General features: G+C 40.4%; 3 protein-coding genes across 3 annotated transcripts; 1 reads left to right on the top strand and 2 right to left on the bottom strand.

Annotated features, from left to right (window-relative positions):
* Positions 1-693: 693 nt before the first annotated feature.
* rtn2b (reticulon 2b) lies at positions 694-9,028 on the bottom strand. Its single transcript, XM_029448323.1, is given in 8 exon segments — positions 694-3,484; positions 3,579-3,637; positions 4,094-4,140; positions 5,801-5,870; positions 6,117-6,255; positions 6,765-6,901; positions 6,903-6,973; positions 9,016-9,028. Coding segments are annotated over 8 exon segments (663 nt in total). The 3' UTR covers positions 694-3,357.
* A 2,211-nt stretch (positions 9,029-11,239) lies between these two features.
* Positions 11,240-17,301, top strand: ppm1nb (protein phosphatase, Mg2+/Mn2+ dependent, 1Nb (putative)). Its single transcript, XM_029448802.1, has 6 exons — positions 11,240-11,981; positions 12,259-12,830; positions 14,720-14,837; positions 15,683-15,797; positions 15,928-15,982; positions 16,092-17,301. The coding sequence occupies exons 1-6, from the start codon at positions 11,576-11,578 to the stop codon at positions 16,098-16,100; spliced, it is 1,275 nt and encodes a 424-aa protein (XP_029304662.1). The 5' UTR covers positions 11,240-11,575; the 3' UTR covers positions 16,101-17,301.
* On the bottom strand, positions 17,252-20,325 carry kcnk12l (potassium channel, subfamily K, member 12 like). The gene is made up of 3 exons (XM_029448801.1): positions 20,270-20,325; positions 19,413-20,015; positions 17,252-19,297 (listed from the first exon to the last, which is right to left on the bottom strand). The coding sequence occupies exons 2-3, from the start codon at positions 19,756-19,758 to the stop codon at positions 18,288-18,290; spliced, it is 1,356 nt and encodes a 451-aa protein (XP_029304661.1). The 5' UTR covers positions 19,759-20,015; positions 20,270-20,325; the 3' UTR covers positions 17,252-18,287.
* Between the last annotated feature and the right edge of the window lie 85 nt (positions 20,326-20,410).

Genomic DNA, 20,410 nt, shown 5'->3' with positions numbered 1-20,410 from the left:
AAAACAATAAATGATTGTAAAGCAGTGGTCAAGGAAGTATTTAGTTAGTATGACTTAAGTAAAAGTACTTATACCACAGTGTGAAAATAGTCCACTACAAAAGCCTTTACTTAAGTAGAATGATATAAGTATTATCAGCAGAATGTACTTAAAGAATTATTGGGCAGTTAAAGGTGTCTTACTATTCAATTTAATGTTTTTAGATCAACTTTACTGCTGCATTAATCTGTGTGTTACACTTTACTGTTGTAGATGTGTAAGGATGTTCTCATTTCAGCTCCTACTGCTCAGAAAAACATTCCCTTTAGTTGATCAGAAACATTCAAATTCAAAATCAACACATTCGGAGATAAATGGTTTTCACTGGACAGGAAGGGTGTGAAAGATTATATTCTGTAAAGTCAAACCAATGAGTAAAAGCTTTGCCTTTGCAAGCAATAAGCACTATTTGATGAACTGGAGTAGAAGTATAAAGTAGTAACTTCAGGGTCCTAATATTGTGCATGCTGGCTCAGTGTCACCCTGTCATGACTCACTGGGACACTTGAATAGAAAATCTTTAATATTAGTGACTCCTGTGCTTTTTACTTTTTTAAAGTCAAAACCTCTGCTGTGTCATTGTTAATAAAGTTAACACCAGTAACAGATGGCAAAGGGATTCAAATTTACCAAACACACTCGCCTTCTTTTTTTAGTAAATAACCTTTTATTGGGGAGCGACATAATAATAAAGGAAATAACAATAGAAAATTATAAATAGAAATAAGTCAATCTGAAACGAAAGATAAATGTGGCAACTATAACAAAAAAAGAAACCGCAATAAAGGTTAAGCCCTGTCATGCCTCACAGCATCTTTCTCATCATGATGACATTTATTTTGATGCACATTTTACTAGTTGTATTACATGACATTCATCTAGAAAATCATAAAGAGGCCAACACCACATCAACCACCAAAAATAGGCAGTAATAAAAATGATACAAATATGTCTGCAAAGTAATATCAGCTGTTGCTATGATAAACTGTTGCATGGGTGCATCTTTAAAGGGCCGGTTCACCTAAATTACAAAAAGACACATTTTTTCTTACTTACACACACAATTGAGGTTGTTTTGCTCACATCTTTGAAAAATGTAATTTTTTTACAGAAACTGTTAACTTGATCATCTATAGACCTTGCTGTTTTCATAGGGATTACTCCCTACAAAATAAATAGTCCTTATGAAAACAGTTGAAGTGTTTTGGGCAAATTAAAAAGATCAGAAAATTAAAAAAACTTCAGTTCATTAAGACATGTTAGTATGAGAGTAGCTACGTTTTAAGATCTAAAACACCAACCCCTGGAGAGTACTATATGGTCACTAACATTTATCTGACAGCTAAACAGCTGCATTGAAATAACTGCTCACAGTTTGCTTGCTCAGGTTTGGCAGCTAAACCCGTACAATTGTCAAAATAAAGGATAATAAAGGAATTATTCGCCCAGAATTGAAACTTTTGTCTCTGTCTCCTTTAAGGTTTTGGACAGCCAACAAAAAAAGCAGCCGTGTTGCATTACACCGAAATGTGGACATTTGCATCATGAGGTGTTTCGTGTAATTTGGTGGTGATGTCTTGGTTATTTTCAGAAACAAATGAAGACCACATTTTTTGGTTGATTTGGAAAATGTTGTAGCTGTATTGACATGCTTACATCAGATCCTCGCTGGATGTAATTGTTTTATTATGGTGATCATTCTACCTCTAGGTTGTTGATATTTCCATGAAATGCCTGACACTGCATTAGAGACAGAATAGTGTTAAGTGTGGAATTTAATGGCTTCCTAAAGTGAATGTTTTTGCATTTGCCAGTGACCTCCACCTCCTCGTCCAACTGCCTCTCAAGCACTTTTCACAAGCTATTAGCGGCATTTTGTGATGCTGCTTCATTTCTCTGTTTGTCGGTTGTGCTTTTTGTAGTTTTATCTAATGAAATGTCCCCTGAAGGCAGTTTATAGTGCAACCGGTTCACACAATTATGCAACTGAAACAGGGTGGAGCTGGTGTTTCATTATCATAGTTAGTTATAGTTATGTACGATATAAGACTCATGTAGACAAACAACTGGGTAACATTTCTTGTTCCATTGCTCCAGGAGGGTTTGAAAGAGTAACTTCAGAGAGACAAAACCATTCAGGCAAGCTTAAAGCAGCAAAAATCTATATTTTTACACGAACAATGGATCCATACTGTATATGAAAGAGGTTGCTTATAGTGACGAAGCCACAGAGAATTATCTCCTGACTCTACACTTCACTTCAGCTCTACAGAGCATTTTAGCATCTTTAAGCTCACAATTGAGTTTTTCCTGCTCATTACTGCAGAATGCATGAAACCTGACGAACACCAAACGTCAGACAAAGTTAGCGACTAGTGAATATAGTGGAGCAGCAAAATAACCTGAAATGTCCCTAAGGTATTGGTGGAGAACAAATAATAGCTCAAATATTATACTATATGACATATTCTGTTGTTTATAAGATATATTAGTATTAAGCAAAACAGAGCTGAAAAAGGAGTGAATATTGAGTTATATTCATCGGGCGGACGCAAACACTGATGATATTTCAATGTTCACATCTTGTTTTAGCCAGCAGCTAAAATATAGTAACACAAATAAAGTTGTCCTATATGCAAAGAAAGAAAATGCTGTTGTTTTGTGTTTGCCATAAAACGGCGTCGTTTTGAGGCATTAATCTGTACCTGATTAAATGCAATTAGCATGAAGAACAGACGCTCTCACAATTTATTTATATGTAAGTCTCATAAAAGTTGCAAAGTGTTGCTGCTTAAAAAGCTTTTGCTAGTATTTTTGACGTAGCAAGCACAAAACCATCAATGTAAATTGATGGCAGGTTATGGTAATGTCAGATTTATTCGACCCAGCTAACAATGTATGATGCTACATAGGCCTAATGAGAGCAGCAATAATGCTTCCCTGATTCATTATGAATAATTCTGCAGCTCCACAGGAACACGGTGCTCACTGTAAAAATAGACCTGTCATCAAAGAAAAAACTAACCGTGGTACTCTGCCCCTGCTTACAGTAGATGAGTGTGAACTGGTTATATTAAACGCTGCCCACAGAAAGCATCTCAGTAACTAAAATTCTTCTCATACTCTTTCACTCCTTCTCTGTGAGTGAATGGCAGCTTTGTTTCAGCTGTCACGATCAATTTAATCTTGCTCCCATAAACAAACATGATGGAGAAATGGAAATGAGCCGGCCCTCCAAGCGGCCCCACAGAGGATGTAACCCTTCCAACATTTTCCAAATCCCAAATCCTGGGTGCTTTCAAACACGCGACCAACAAGTTACTTTGACTTGGCTTTCTGTTTGGGGCCAGGTGCAGCTGCAGCTGCAGGTGCAGTTGCAGGTTTTGGGGCAGGTGCAGGTGCAGGTGCAGAAGAGGGTCTCACCTTATGATACAGACTTAGGGACCTGCAACAAAACAGGAGCATCACAACAAAAAGATGGTCATACTTTGTTAGCATGAGCACATAAATTAATATTATGCAAAGAGCAGGTTACTTACAGGTTTTTGATTCTCTTTACAAAAGCTTTGACGGCTCTAACCATCCTCCTTATCCGCATCTGTCACCAAACACAGGTCAGTCCATTTCTGTATCTAACTTCTATTTCTCTGGCATCAGAGGAGTCATGTTCACTGTAATTATTAGGGCTGGACCCAAATATTCAACTATTCGACTATTCGGACATTCGATGGATATCATGTCATAGAGATGGGCCAAACCAGAGCCCTCAGCCGCCGTAAAGAAAACATATATGGGGGAACCTACTGAGTGTGTGACAGAAAGAAATGTGCTGAGGGCCCTCTGCAGGTTGAGACTAGTCTGTGCTGGCCGAAGCTTCGAATATTTGATGTTAATTAACTAATAGCTCCAGAGGCCAAACAATTGTATTTGGGAAAGCCCAAGAAATTATATTTATTAATAATTTTAATACTTTATCATTTATTTTATTTCTGTGCTTGAGTAAGTGTTGCAGTTCAATGAAGGATTTTGATTCAACAAAAAAAAAGAAACTCACCTGCTGTTTTTTGTAAAACAGGGGAAGGGAGAAAACAACGATCACAGCTGTTAAACAAAGACAAAGAAGAAATGATTTCAGTACTATGGGACAGGTTGTACGGAAGCCTTGAGAGGCAAACCAGGGGGAGAAATGCTAAGTCTCATTTTCTAAGTCTGATTTAAATTGTTGTTTTTTGTGTTTATTATTTAAAAACAGGTGGAACAAGTTTGTTGTAATACTAATTTCTTCCGGGTGAGTTTTAATTTCTCAATGTACTCTAAACACAAGGTAAATATATTAATATGATTAAAAAGCATTGATCGCCTGAAGAAAAACATGACAGTATTGTTAAATAACTTTCTAACACACAATATAAATATACCTTGTATGTACCGATGTTTGTACCTTGAAGCCTCTCAGGGCTTCCGTAATTTATCTAAATTCTTTCTTTATTTAATTATGTTCTTCCATTGAAATACACGAAGTAGCACCGTCTTTCTGTGTGGATAGCTCTTTAAGGCCCTGTCACACATGTGCGTATGACAGAAACGTATGCCGGCGCATACGAAAATTTGTCAGAGTCCAAATATGTCCAGCTTTTCATCGGATCGGATCTGAGAAATGAACATATATAGATACGCATCACTTACTTATACAAAATGTATCAGACGAATACCCAACAAATGCATAACGTATACAAAAATATGGCGTATACAAAATATGGGCAACACGCTGGTGTACGTTGATATAAGGTAAGGTATAAGTAGTATTCGTTAAGAGCTCACTGTGTTACGCTGGGGTGCGTTGTTGAACGCTGATGTTTTGAGCATGGACGTACCCGATGTGTGCTTCATAAGATATGCAGACGTTACGTTAAGTTAGACATATGTGAATACTTACCTACGTAAATACCTACGTGAATACCTACGTAAATATAGTACGTAAATATAGTACGTGAATACCTACGTGACTACGTTAGAGGAACGTTAGATATAGGCTACGTCGGCTGACGGTGAATCCTACAGCCAATGTATTGATAACGAGTAGATAACCTATTCCTACCCTATGTTAAGATGATGCCTGACGACGGAGTAACTTATTAAACGTGTTTCTACAGTACAGCTAGCGTTCAGCATGTTAGCCCGTTCTACAGCATCAGCATGACGTGAACCAGATGGCACTTTTCCAGCTCCGTTGGCCAGACGCTCTGATACGTTTTAAATAGGTAAGTGATACGCTATCAATGTTTGACATACGTATAATAATTTGTTATGTATTCGTTATGTATACATCAGCTACAACACCGCTGTGGAAAAGTTGGACGTATTTGGACACATTTTGAGCTAATTTTCATATACGCTGGCAGGGCCAGTCTGGCGTGTTCAGTGTAACGTCTGCGTCCTTCAAACGATCACAACTTACCCTTAATTGATATCAACGTATTGCCGATATTTCGTATGCGCCGGCATACGTTTCTGTCATACGGATATGTGTGACAGGGCCTTTTGGGACAAAGTCAGGGTCAACGGTTGGATGCTTTATAGTGTCTTTGACGTTGAAACAGGAGACTTTTCATTTTGTGTCCTCGCTCTTGTCAAAGCTGAACTCTTTAAACCATGTTCATGGTCTTTCCCTAACTTTTACAGAGTTTTTTTTGCCTAGACTTGAGACTAGCATTGAGACTTCACCAGACAGTAAACATAGAGGTGGCAGATCAGAACTCACCAGCTATCACCAGAGTCACTCCGCTGGTTAGGACACCAACATAGGTCAGCAGATACAGGAGCAGGACAAACTGAGAGAGCACAGGGAAAAAATGATTTGATTGTTAAGTCCCTGTAATGTGATTGTACTGCCGATCCCACTGAGAATCAACAATCAGTTGATTTAAAACTGTGGGAAGCTTCTCACAGCCACATGTCATCTCATATCTCATATACAAGCTGACAATACACTACCTGCCTACTCTTCATCATTCAACTTTCAAGTTTTATGAATCAGTTGGTACATTATTGTCATTATTTTATCATCACACTCAGACCTTAATGGAGTCGATCACGCTCTCGATGAAAAGCAGGCGTTTAATCTCTGTGATGGCAAATGCGATCAGCAGCACCACCTCCTCCACCACCATCACTGTCTCCTTATCTGTCAGGGAGCTGTCGTGATCCAGATAGGACCTGTGGAGACACACACACACACACACACACACACACACACACACACACACACACACACACACACACACACACACACACACACACACACACAGGCCCTTAGGAACACAAATGCTGAAGTGATATAAAACAAGCGAGGCCGCTACATGTAGTCACAATTATCGACCCATAAGAGAGCAACGCAGCAGCATTCAGTGTGGGCTTGAAGTTGGTAAAACACACCAATGAACTCCATGTGGGTTATTGTTATTATTATTATTATTATTATTATTATTATTATTATTATTATTATTATTATTATTATTATTATTATTATTATTATTATTATTATTATTATTATTATTATTATTGTTATTGTTATAATATACAGTATATATATTATTTATTTATTAGATATTTAGATATAAACTCCCATCACTTGCTTATTACTTTGTTTAATTTACTAATGACTCCAACACAACATGCATAAGTGTAGGAGTGTATTGAGAATAAATCAACGTCGACAGACTCACTCAAAGGGGTGGACCCCGGGGTTCCAGCGCAGCAGCTCCAGCAGTTTATAGTAAAGACGGAGGCTGAAGGTGACACACATGACACCCAGACAGATGTGGGAGATCACGGTGATGGCACTGAGCTGGAACAGACTGGCTGAGACTGATCACCAGCCCTGTGAACACCACACCGGTCCTCCTCATCTTCCGCCAATACACCAGATCCACGACTGTACAAGAAGACGCACACATGTCAGAAACAGAAAATGAGATGAATTACAGTGAATGCATGACTGAGGTGACATCTGTGACAGAAATATGACCTTTGTAGATCATCTACTCTATACTCAGTAAGGCCTTGATCAATTAAATAAGGCACCTCATCATCAGTGATGTAAACATAAATATGTAATTACAACGTGTGATGCAAACCCTTCCATAGTTTCATTCTTCTGAAGACAGCAGTGCGTTGCTTCGTATTAGTGTTTGAAAAGGAAGTGAAAAACAAGCTGTTGTTGCATGTCTAGTATTAAAGTTATGATCATTGAAAGAATTTTAGACAATGAAATATTTATCATAAAACAGAGCAGAGAAATCACTGTCCTGTCCCTAATGACCAACTCTGATGATGTTAAGAGTTGTGCGGCTTAATTCTCGACTAACTGGAGTGTTTCCAAGTCCTTGTTTGACGCACTTGACCTACTGGAGAGTTATCCAAATGAGAAGAACTAAAGTTTGAACAATGTGAGAGATGCATTGTTGAGGTCATCTGTTAATAACTGTCATACCTTTATAACTGCGACAGCTTTTTCAATCTGCTGTCTAATATTACTGCAATGGTTTGGCTTGGACTTCCTGACAAGTGCTTCCGTGTTTTATTTTGGGGACAGCATGTGGGATAAGCGATCGTATCAAGGTTTTATTCTGCATCTCCTGCCAGTGAGGAAGTGCTTTCTTTCTTAATTGCCTTTTCTTTTTTTACTGTTTACTCATAATCAGTATAAGCACCTGATAACTCCTCATAGTAGCACTTAATTAGATGACCGAGGGATGGGGAGAAGTTAACTACACTGCAGGGGAGATGAAACAGTGACTGTAAAGATGCCTGATAGGAAGTAAAGCACTGTCACTGTAATTGTTTTATGGCCCTGTATTTGAATAGTAGATCACCCGTTCCTGTGGCTGTGGGCTTTAAAGAGGCTCAGACTTTGCTTCACATAGTTTCATATCAGTTTTCCAAAATCATATGAAGGTGACACCATTTACAAAGCAGTTTGTGTATGTGATCCGAACTCATCATTCAAGCAACGCAGATCATCTTCTATCTTCTACTGTTTATTACAAACAAACCTGCCGGTGTTGGAAATGTGACATCTTACCCTCTGTGCCAGTGACGTTTGGACAGTAAGTTGTTCAAATAAATAGATTTTGAGATTTTTAAGAAGTTCAACCGGCAACTAAATCACTAAATATGAATTTAGAGGAAAAGATGCAGCTGCACGAATATGTTGATTTTAATAATGCACTATGCAAATGTATTAATGAATAATAAATAAAGGAATAAACATGCTATGAGTCACTGTATGATATTAGATCTTCAAACAAAAAAAATCTCAAGGTAATTATCTGATTAAAACAAACACTTGGGAATGTCACACTTCAACATGTACACACATACAACTACAGCTTGTCTTCCAACTTGTCTTAAAAGCAACTGAGTCATGCATTTACACACACACACACACACACACACACACACACACACACACACACACACACACACACACACACACACACACACTAAACTAAACCAACAATCTATTTTCATAATCAGGTTTTCTTATTTAACGGTACATTTGTACAGGACGATGGTGGGGCAGAGACATAAATACTCGCTGTTACACGTATGAAGTCATTTTCCAAGCATGTCGTAACTATAACCTAACTCTGATTTTAATCCTCAAAACAAAAATAAAATATAATCTAAAAAATAGCACTGACAAGAACATTTTTATCAATCCTCTCCTCTTATTGGAAAATTTGGACCTTTAAGAATGAAACAAACAAACAACATTCAGTCAGCGACAGGGTCTCATTTAGCTGAGTCCCATCTGTCCACCGAATGAAAGACATGTAGGACTCAGTATTTGACTGGTCATCCTGTCGGTATTCACACCTGCTCAACAGAGGGGAAAAACTAAATTATCTTTTCCTCTTCCATCTGACAGCTGCCCAGCTCCCTACTTAAAGCTGTCACCATTTATTTCCTTACGTTTGTTGGCCATTTCAGCGACGATCGTGCTTGCTTTCCTCTCTTCCTTCGGCTTCCACTGTTGGCTCTCACTCCAGGCTTTTTTTGGCCACCCCGGCTCCGTCAGCAATATAAGGCCTGGCTGGCCTAATTTTATCCTGTATTGGATACCCCCTGTTTGAATTCACACACACACACACACACACACACACACACACACACACACACACACACACACACACACACACACACACACACACACACACACACACACACACACTCACAACCTCAGATTGGGAACCTGAGACATTAGCATGTACATGTATCCTCAGCTCTCAGAGACTCTCATGGTTCCTCAGCCAGTTGGTGGCCAACCTGCACCCAGAGGCCTCCACATGCAGACACGTCAGTGAGAATCAGCTTTTAAAGTCAAATGTGTCACTATTAGGATTAGAAAAATACTACCAACACCAGTAGGCTGCTATCTCTTCTAGCATTAGCATATAGAGCTTGAATCAGACACACAGTAAAAAAATGATTGAGATGCTTCACTCGTCGCATGACAGAAAGATAGCAGACGATTTTATCTGCAGGTTTAATAATGTGAGAAGCTCCTGCAGTGCAACACTATAACTCACATCTTGCAGTTATTAACATATTGATTAATACTCTAATAGCAATTCACTTAGAAGCAGATATTCCTATGTTGCAGGCAGATAGCCATGTCTACTGCACGTTACAGTAATATCAGAATAAGAATCAGTTTTAATGGCCAAGTATGTGTATACTTACAAGGAACTTGACAACAGTTGTTTGCATTACTCAATATAGTTACACAGAAATAGACATAACAGCTAGAAACAAGGATAACAAAGCTGGAGAAATAAAGGTAAAGAAAAGACAGGACTATTATGTATACAAGTATGTGAAAAAATGGGTCTATACATAAATATTATATATATATATATATATATATATATATATATATATATATATATATATTCTTCATTTTGCAGCTGTGAACAAAGAAATGAATCTGCCTAGTTTAGCCCTTCAAAATAACACATTTTGCAGGTGTTAAAGTGTTTAATGTATTGATATCTGTCTGGGCATTAGAAGCAAACACAAATTGAGAGTTTGTTTATATTGTGTGCAGCTCTGTGACAAGCTGCTTTATCACCATGACGAGTGAGTTTGATTAAATGTTTAACAGTTTCTCCATCCTTTGGTCACAGTAGCACGACTGGCAGAGTGTCAGCCCCAAAATCAAAGTATGTGGAGAATTACAGAGAGCGGAGATGTCATCCTGGCTGACTCTACAGATATAAGCCATTATTTGGGGAATGATGCCAAACAAAACAGCTGTAAGTCATGTTGTGGTGACATGCATAATCATGCAAAACCAAAATCACATTTTCTGCTTCTTCAAAATAACAAAAACATGCAGCAATCTTTCCTTTTATCCCTATTGAATTTCCAACATTTCTTGTCTCTATAAAGATAGAAAACACACACATGTGTGGCTGATAATATTGTTTTCTTTGCCATTTTATTTTAGAAAATGTTTAAACAAAACTACTTTACACCCATGATTAATAACCACATCTGGCAATAAAGCAAAAGCATATTTATGCATTATCCAAGTGAGAAGAGAACTGGATGAGCCATGAATGCACTTACATTTATTATTTACAAAGATTTTGTTTCAGTCCAAAGTATGTACAGTATGTTTTCCTAAATAATATCAGTCGCAAAAAATAAAACATATAATAAAATAGAATCCAAATTCGCTGCATAGGAGGTCCAGGGTCCAGAAATATTTCATTACAGTGCAGACATTGCAGATACAAAAACAGTCCAACCCTGAGTCTAATTTGACTCATATTTAAAGGATGAATGCGGTTCTGAGTTCTAATTGGTGGATGATCAGTCCTGAATCACTGTAGAGGTACTGTGTATGCACTGTAACTATGTGTAATGTATTCATAATGAAAATAAAGCTTTCCCCTGTCAGTAACACACTGTGTGCTAAATGGCCGACAGTAATCCACAGTGGTGGCAGCGCATAATCCCAGCCGATCAAAGGTAGAGATTACCAAACATGTGGGAGGGGCAGAGCTGACCGGTGAGAGAGAGGCTGGGCTCCAACTTTACAGCAGAGATGCAAACTGAGCAGGGATTGGTGCACACAAATAGCAAGCCAATCACGGCGGAGACAGAGAGAATAACAAAGAGAGCGCTGGTGAAGGAGAGAAGAGCTATGAGAAAGCGAGAAAGGAGGTGAAATCACAGCAGCACAGAGGAGAGACCAAAACAAGGAGGAGAGAGAGGATGAGTGGAGGAGAGAGCGCCGATCAGTGAAGTCTCTAGAGAGGAGAAAGGAGAGGAAGGAGATGAGCAGGGAGAGGGGGGTGAGTAGCAGCCAGCACTAAGAACATATATCAGCTCAGGCAGCCATGCTCTGAGCCCTGGAGCAGCAGGGGCTACGCAGACACTGCACAGGCCCGGCATCAGGCCCAGCCATAAACACAGAAGCAGGGATAAAAGAAGATTCCCCTCACATCAGCTGTGCATCAGAGCCATGAGGACAGCCAGGAAGGGCAGCGTGGAGATGCCTGCGTTTATGCGGCATCTGGTGAAAGAGACGGAGAAGAGAGTCAGCTCTTTCTTCAAAGGGGGCCGTGGAGGAGCAGCAGAGGGTGAGCAGCCAGGGGATGGAGAGAGGGAGGAGGTCATCCCCAGCCCCTACCTGGACCGGCCGGTCCTGGACAAGCTAATGGAAGAGGGCTGCGCACGCTGGGGCCTCACCTACGCCTTGGGAAGCATGCAGGGCTGGAGGGCCAACATGGAGGACTACCACAACTGTGTGCCACAGCTGGGTGGAGAGCTGGCCGACTGGAGCTTCTTCGCTGTGTTCGATGGTCACGCAGGCAGCACGGTGGCACAGTACTGCTCCCAGCACCTTCTGGGTCAGATCCTCGCCACAGGTGAAAGATGTGCAACTAAACATGCATGAATTAATACAAAAGGTTCAATCAGTGGTGTGGAGTATTATCTTTAATAATTGTAATGATCTTCTGATCTTCTGATCTTGAAACAGTTATTTTCCTGCAGAAAATACCACAGTGAAAGAGAGATGATTTTTTCCTATTATCATTTCTCATTGCATTCTGCAAATATCTATCCTGTTCAACGCAATAATGTGTTTTCATGGGATGCAGAACACACAAAGTATTCCAACATTGTATCTGTTTTTGCACACAGGTGGGATGGGACCAGAGGACAACCCTGAGAGGGTGAAAGGAGCCCTCATCGAGGGCTTCATGCACACAGACAAGCACCTGCACTCTGTGGCACGTCGAGAAGGCTGGGAGAGGGGTGGCACCACTGTGGTGGCTGCTGTCATATCACCGTATTACATCTACTTCGCCAACTGTGGCGATTCAAGGGCCATGCTGTGCCGGTCTGGCCAGGTTTGCTTCTCCACTGAGGACCACAAACCTTACAGCCCTCTGGAGAAAGAGCGCATTGAGAGTGCAGGTGGCTCTGTGTCCATCCAAAGGATCAACGGCTCCTTGGCCGTGTCCCGTGCTCTGGGGGACTTCAGCTACAAGGGAGCAGAGAATCGGACGCCCACCGAGCAGATGGTGTCACCAGAGCCAGAGGTGTGCGTGTTGGAGCGCTCACCAGCAGATGAGTTCCTGGTGCTCGCCTGCGACGGAGTGTGGGACATCATCAGCAACGAGGAGCTGTGCGCCTTCATCCACAACCGGCTGAGTGTCTGCACTGACCTGAGAGACGTCTGCGCTCAAGTCATTGACCTCTGTCTCTATAAGGTCAGGACCTGCTGCTTAACAGCATAATACAGGTTATCTTAGTCCCTTTTTAAGCCTTTCACATTTTTAGTTGTTTCATTGGTCAATCCTTTTAAATGATTATAAACACAAAACACAATTTCAGGGGAAAACTGTTACATAATTTTTAAAAGGCAGTGGATTTTGTGTAATAATATAATCCCTTTAACTGTGACTGTGTTGAGTTGGTTTGGCTTGATCTGAAAGCACCCGGGCTCATTCCAGTTTTTGAAATACGAGCTCAGCTTTATGAAGGTAACTTAGTGAAAGTTTCTATTTGATTACTAGTACACACACCTAACCACAATCAATCTTCTATATGTCTTTCCCTCACACTTTCAAAAAACTCACACAAGTTGCATCTTTTCTTTTATCAAACTTTTGTATCCAACAGCTTTGATTAGACAAGCAAAACATGAGGACATTTTGTGGGTAATTAGTGTAATATAGCAGCGTGGAGTTCCACAGGGGGATGTGCTGGATCCTCTTATGTTTCTTGTTTAAAGGATAGTCTGAAGACTTATTTGTCTTTCTACATACTGCCTAAAAGTTTAAGTCTACTATGTAATATAATGTTTTTACTTTTCCTTTTTGATCGAGGTGGTCGGCATTGCAATGAAACTGAAAAAATCCACAGTTTTGTGCTAAGTCATATAGAAATAGAAACCTGTTGCTTATTTGAAGGTTTCTAGTCACCAAAAAAAGTTTTAGGTCTGTTTTGCTCTCAATCAACTCCTGAATGATTCACTTTCATCAGTAGCTAGTAGTTAACTTTACTGTCTGCCGTTTAGGTGCTGGGCAAGTAGCATCTGAAAACTACACTAATGAGAGCAGTAAGAATGAACTAGAACAGTAAAGCTGCATGCTGGAGGACAGAACAATGAGCTGAAAGACATTAAAATGCTCTGTATTGGAGAGGTTACCTGCAGAATCAGGCGATAATTCTCTGTGGGTTAGTCACTGTGAGTGACCTCTTTCACATTGTAGTCATGTGATCCATTGTTACTATAACAACTATTGATTATAGTCACTTTAAACACATGTGTGTCCATCTGGAAGGTCTAAAAGTGAACCAGATCATTAAAAAAACATTGAAAAAGCATCCCTGACTTCTGCTCGAGCTGTGGTTCAGTCTCATACAGACTGCGGCTGCTGGTACTCTATAATAGCGTGACAGACCACCTTAAAATAGACTGTAAGGATGTCAGAACAGGTTAGATGGGATTATTCTGGGTTGTTATGAGGACTCATTTCAGCCGCTCTCACCCTGAGAGTGTCAGACGATTGAAGGTTGATGTTCACTAACATACAATTCCTCATCATACCATCCTTGTACGTAATGAATAATTTCAGATCAATGAGGGATTCCACTACAGCCAGCTCCACTCATAATATTGCTGCTAGATTTAAGGATGTTTAGTGAATTTTTCACTATACAGTAACTAATCTGTAGAATAAGGGAATTAGCTTGTCAAGAAGACTAAAGATCTTCAACAGAAAAAGGTTATTGGGTTAAATTGTACCCATCATTAATATGTGTAACAAATAGCCTCGTTAAACAGTCAAAGAAACACATAAGGGTGAACATAGGCCACATGTGCACATGCTGACATCCATTTGTGTCCGTCATGTCCATCATGTCATGCCGTTATGTAACGGGACATCAGCTTGGATGTGCACAATGACCTCAAAATGTCACAGCTTCTTCCAAACACATTTACATTTTCCCGCTCCATCGCATCTGTGAGGTGACTTTGAGTTGAAAATGATCTATCTCTAAAACTGTTCACCCAGCATGTAATATTATGTTTCATATGTTGACATTTTGTTGGGTCATTACTCACTTCTGTTGACGCCACTTCGCTCCACAGGGCAGCCTGGACAACATCAGCATCATCCTGCTGTGCTTCCCTGGAGCCCCCCAGCTGTCAGCAGAGGCATTACACCAAGAGGCCGAGCTGGAGGACCTGCTGGAGTCCAAAGTAGCAGGTGTGTGTGAAATAATGACACACAGGGGACACTAATGTACTGTCACATTAGGCACCTGTTTTTGTCAGATTTGATATGGAAATCCTGACACATTTTACTGTTTCTGAGGTTAGATGAAACTCTTTCTGTCTGTACTTGGCCTGGTTTATGTGGAGGCTGCAAGCCTCAAAGAAAATGTGTAATACAAATACAATCAAGGCATCTCTTTTACCAGTTCTCCATTTTAACCCTTTAAAGTACAATGCTATGATATCCTATGTTTCTTGGTGTCAACAAATCCTATGAAAAAGACCCCAAAATCAACGATGAATGGATCCTACTGACAATAACAAGTGTTGTCTGTACAGCCAGATCCTGATAGATTGTTCCTCTCTGCCATAGAGCTCTATTGTTGCCCAAATACAGATAGTGAGGCACACTGTTGCACTGGGTGGCATGTTCCTTCATTACCATGAACGTGGGCAGTTTATTTTTGGATGAGTCCCACATACAGGATATTTTCCTGATGTGGTAAATACTCAGTAAAACACCAAAATGTGCATTATTCCGCAGCTGAAAGTAGTCTCCAATAAATACACTATTTACCCCTGTTTGAGTAATGTTTATTTAAATCTACAGTTCCCAGCTGTTTTGGAATATTATTAACTCTTTTACAAATATGAAAATAATAATTGCGTGTGACCTATTTTTAAAGAAGAGAAGGAGAAACTCATTGTTGGTTTTGGTCTTTTAATGGTCGACAGTTTGTAAACATTATTTAAAAAATATGGAATCATTTTTAAGCTGCACTTTCCAAATGTGCTTAAATGTTTCTTTTCCCTTTGATTCGTTTTAATATCCAACAGAGATTTACGATGAGCTGTGCGCCAGAGGGGAGGAACCTGACCTGCTGTCTGTCCTCACAATCCTCGCATCCACTGTCATCCCTGGTTTACCACCAGGTGGAGGCATACAGAGCAAGTAAGAGACACCACATGTATTATGCATGTGTGTGTGTGTGTGTGTGTGTGTGTGTGTGTGTGTGTGTGTGTGTGTGTGTGTGTGTACCCTGTATTGTGAAATGACACCATGTGACCTCTTTGTGTTGCAGAAGGAACTGCATTATTTCTGCTTACTACCAACAAAGAGAGACTCACAAGCCCAATGTGAGTACAAACTACACATTTGTCCCATCTTAACCATTACTATACATGTTATTTCCTTCACTATGCACAGTATATTCACCATTATTTTCTCCATTACCTGTCTGTCCAGGGCATGTGAGGCTCCTGAGAAGCCTGGCTGGTCGCCAAGGGTCCATAGAGGGACTATAATTAATGTTGAAACTGTTTTCTTTATGTGTGCACTTTGACAAAAAGGGAGATGATGAACAGACAGGGGTGTTTGTTTACATCCTACTAGCAAGCAGCATCGTGTTATAACAAATACAATGCAAGAATAGATCTAATAAAGCCTGATATATTTTATATTTATACAAGAAGGACATTTTGTATAACTTACTCAGATACACTGATCCAGCAACAAACCTCTGCCTCAAATTCAGTGAACTAAAGATACAGATGATTTCAAATGACTGTAAAACTGAATAACGACCAGCTGTGAAATTGTACATTTGCATTGGATGAAATAGGAAATATAAGTGTGTGTGTATTTAGAGATGTATTTTAAAGATGATGATTTAAGAATAGATATAATAAAATAATACTTTTTTAGGATTAGGATAGTTAGTGCTAGACAAAAGCTAGTGTGCAGCGAACATACATCCATTTGTTTCAACATTGATTGCTAACAGTGCTAGCGGCTGGGCAGGTGATGGGAACGCACAAATGTATATTCTTCCCTCATGGTTGAATAAACACTAATTCAATGTTTAATTCTTCCAACTAAAGCTCAATGCATACACATATTTAGTCAAGAAAAAATACATTTCACACAAAATCTAAACCATTATTTAGTTTAAACATGTAGAATAATAATAATAACTTGGATTAAGTGTTTGGAAGAAGAGTTATATGTTGAAATAATTTAGGAGATTATACAGCATGTTGCAATTTCATTGTAACCAAAGAAAGTCTGAATGAAAGTATCCAAAAAATGGCAAGATACCCTAAATTCTATATTTACTGACCAATCCAAATAGATTTTACTTGAATAAGTTCTACATGTACACTTTTGTTGGTTGCAATTATTTCTATATAATAACCATATTTCTAAACATTGTTCTTCAATGCTGTGTATGTGAAATGCGTCTTTCCATAAGTTTGATGATATGTACTGTGCTGCCTTATTCATCTTTTATATAGTTGATAAAACAAACAGCATCAGAACAAGTCAGTTTTCAGAATGGGTCATTTTATCTTCATCGTTTATTGTCATATTATTTCAGTGTGTAATTCTCTGTATATAGACATTACATGTTAAGAGTCATGACGGTTTGAAACCTAAATAAAGAATATTTAATTGACGACTTGCAGTATATTTACCCACAATAACTCACTAAAGAACTGCTTTTCTCATTGTTTTTAAATTAGTAACAGTGAAGACGATTCATCAAGCTGAAAATGGATGATTTTGTCTCTAAGAAGGAAGCTTTTCTCCTCACACTGATGAAAACATGTAGATGATACAGAACAACAGAGCGGATTAAAATGGGTTTTCTTGCATAGTAAAGAGCCTGAATCTTGCTCTCCGCTGTTGACCGTTGACTATCGACACAGCACTTATTGGCATAAGGACGTCCTCTACAGGCCACGTTTGATTAGATGTGCTCTATTGAAAACCCTGGATTTCAGCGCTCTTTCATGATTACTACAAATTTCAATGACATGCATTGATGAAACAAAATGGGTGACTTGTGAGCAATCAACATTAAAATGTCTCTTTCACTATGCTCGGGAGCTGCTGTAGTTCATTCAAAGAGCTCGGTTTAAATACAAATCAAAGCTCAAATTTTTATATATGCAGCTAGTTAAGTAGATATTGTGTTTATGTCTGTATGTTCCCTAATACTGACTACGTCTTCACATGGGGACATGTGCAGCACTCTTAAATCAGCAGTCCCCTTTGAGTGCTCCTTTGCTGCTTCTTTCATCTGATTGCTTTTGAATAAGCCAATCACTTCAGGACATCAGACCCCTCTTCACAGTGATGCTGAATTGTTGAAATTGTGTTCATATTCTTTGCTCTCTTTCTCCAAGCAGAACAAAATGTAATCAATTATTTGATGTCCAGAGTCCACACTGGAGGTCTGCTATTATCTGGAAAGACCTGGAATGGATGAGAGAGGTGCTGAACAGACGCTAGTTAGAGGGAAATTATTCTAATGACAGAATTTGGATTTGTAATGGGATACATTACTAATTTTCTCTAAATCCCTCAGTAAGGAAATACGTTGGATTAGTGCTCCAATATAAAGAAAGCAACGTACATAAGAATTACATCTCATTAGTGCTACCTATCCACACTGGTTTCCTGTAGGCGATTATTCATAATGGCCAAGGCGCCCACACCACCAGAGAATCCATTTTGATGGCTGTAGCTCTGCCGCGGGCCCTGGTGAGCTGTCTCACTCAGCTGCTTCTGCAGCAGAGCCAGAGACACCTTATTGGACACCATGAACTCATTTACAGAGATCATCTCTCCTGACAGACGACGGTCCACATACACCCCCTCAGCCACTGCGCCTGCGTCCGTTTCACTGTCACAAACCGTGTCCACCGAGCCGTCCCTGTAGTGGTGTCTTCCTGCAGGGCAGTGGGATGAGATGGGCTGCACGGTGTTGCGTTTTAGGCGTTTTCGTCTGAGGTGTGCTTGCTGGTGCAGGCGGTTGTGATTTTTTTTCTGGAGGCAGGGGCAGCAGAGCCACCGGCAGCCAGATTTAGAGCAGGAGCAGGGCCGATGGCGCCCTGAACACACAAGCTTACCAACGATCCAGGTGAGGGTTTGCTTGATGATAATAGAAATGACATTGAAGAGTGAGTAAATGCAACACACCCCCATTAAGATGAAAAGGCAGTTCCCGAGCCGATAGGCCTCCTGAGATTCATACTGCTGCCTCTGACTGCTCACCAGGTCCCCGAAGCCGATGGTGCTGAAGGCCACAAAGCAGAAGTAAAGGGAGTCCACGTAGCTCCAGTTCTCCATGGAGCTGAACAGAGTGGATGCGCTGCACGCAATCACAACCGATGCCACGCCAAGGATCAGCATCACGTAGTAGACGGAGGGCTTCCAGCCTTCCAGGCTGTCCTCCTCGCCGGACGACTCCTCCCTGCTCGACTCCACCCCGACTCCAGCACACCTCAGTCGACGCTCATGACACCAGCGCATGATGTAAGCTAACATTGTGATGATCCTCTCCAGGAAGAGGTTAAAGAACAGGATGGTGGCAGCACAGCCTATAAGACCGTAGAAGATTAAGAATATTTTTCCAGCTATGGTCACCGGTGTGGTCATGCCAAACCCTGGACAAGAGAAAAAGGTTAAAAGGTCAAGGGCAAGCATTTCAGAGTTGGTATCTCATGAGGATAATCTTTTGAATTAGCATCTCAGAAAAATCTAAAAAGCTTTAAGGCTTACCAATAGTGGAGACGACCGTGCCCACAAAGTAGAAAGCTCCAGAAAAGTCCCAGCGTGGCCTCAACGTGTCCACTCTGATCCCAGCTCCGTTTGCCTCCTCGTACTGCCGCAGCAGAGTGTGCAGGGCGCCCAGGTTGACCCTGTATCTCTGGGTGAAGTTGTCCAGCTGCTGTTTCCAGAGGCGGCGGGCACGCAGCTCAAAGGGGTGTTCCAGGGCTGAGAAGATGGCCGCCCCGCACAACAAGTAGAGCAGGATGAGCCCGGCCAGCAGGCAGAAACGGGCATTGTCTTCATTCATGGGCGCCCTGGGGCAGCAGCAGCCGCTGGCAGCCCTCCTCTGAGCCATGAGCACAGCAGCAGCTCAGATACACCGCTGCAACAACCTGCACTGCCTCCGCCAGTGCTGCCAAGTCACACACTCACCGTATGTGTTGTATGCATCACCCGCCACACAATACACAAGCACTGGCTATATAAAGCACTTTTGGTTTACATACACAGCAATACATTTGGCTCTGAAATTGCTGCTAAAAGTCTGCACATTTCATTGAAGAGGTTGCTTTAATCATTTATGAGGAAGATTATGCATGAGAAAAGAAACGCCTGTAAGAAAACAGAAAGGATATATCATATTTTAGAAGTAACTGCAATGTAAATATTTTATTACCTTTATTTTATTTTCATATATGCTTTATATTTTTCCCTTTATTAATACAAAATTGATTCAAACACAAAAGTCTGACTGAAGACATGCTGCACTACGTTTATAGAAAACATTTTAGTCAGTAGCAATTTATATGTAGTCTACTCACAAATCAAGTAAAGTTTAAAAGTAAAAAGTAAAGAAAAAATAGTACCTGGTATCGTTGACAGCAGTGTCCGTTCCCAGAGCGCTGCCGCTCCGCTCGTTCCATGGATCTGCTGAACAATGACCAGCGAGAGGAAGCCTCTTGAGTTGTGCAAACTGAAAGGCTGTCTGACATCTGTCATACACTGAC

The sequence above is a fragment of the Cottoperca gobio genome, chromosome 14 (genome assembly GCF_900634415.1).
Source record: "Cottoperca gobio chromosome 14, fCotGob3.1, whole genome shotgun sequence".
Classification (NCBI taxonomy): domain Eukaryota; kingdom Metazoa; phylum Chordata; class Actinopteri; order Perciformes; family Bovichtidae; genus Cottoperca; species Cottoperca gobio.
This window is presented reverse-complemented; position numbering and strand designations above follow the sequence as displayed.

Excerpts from the sequence above, each read along its gene's own strand:
- kcnk12l (XM_029448801.1), bottom strand. The coding sequence starts at position 19,758 with ATGGCTCAGAGGAGGGCTGCCAGCGGCTGCTGCTGCCCCAGGGCGCCC. Across the intron at positions 19,298-19,412 it reads CACGGTCGTCTCCACTATTG|GGTTTGGCATGACCACACCG; the intron begins GTAAGCCTTAAA and ends TCTCTTGTCCAG.
- ppm1nb (XM_029448802.1), top strand. The coding sequence starts at position 11,576 with ATGAGGACAGCCAGGAAGGGCAGCGTGGAGATGCCTGCGTTTATGCGG. Across the intron at positions 14,838-15,682 it reads GCTGGAGTCCAAAGTAGCAG|AGATTTACGATGAGCTGTGC; the intron begins GTGTGTGTGAAA and ends AATATCCAACAG. Across the intron at positions 15,798-15,927 it reads GGTGGAGGCATACAGAGCAA|AAGGAACTGCATTATTTCTG; the intron begins GTAAGAGACACC and ends TTTGTGTTGCAG.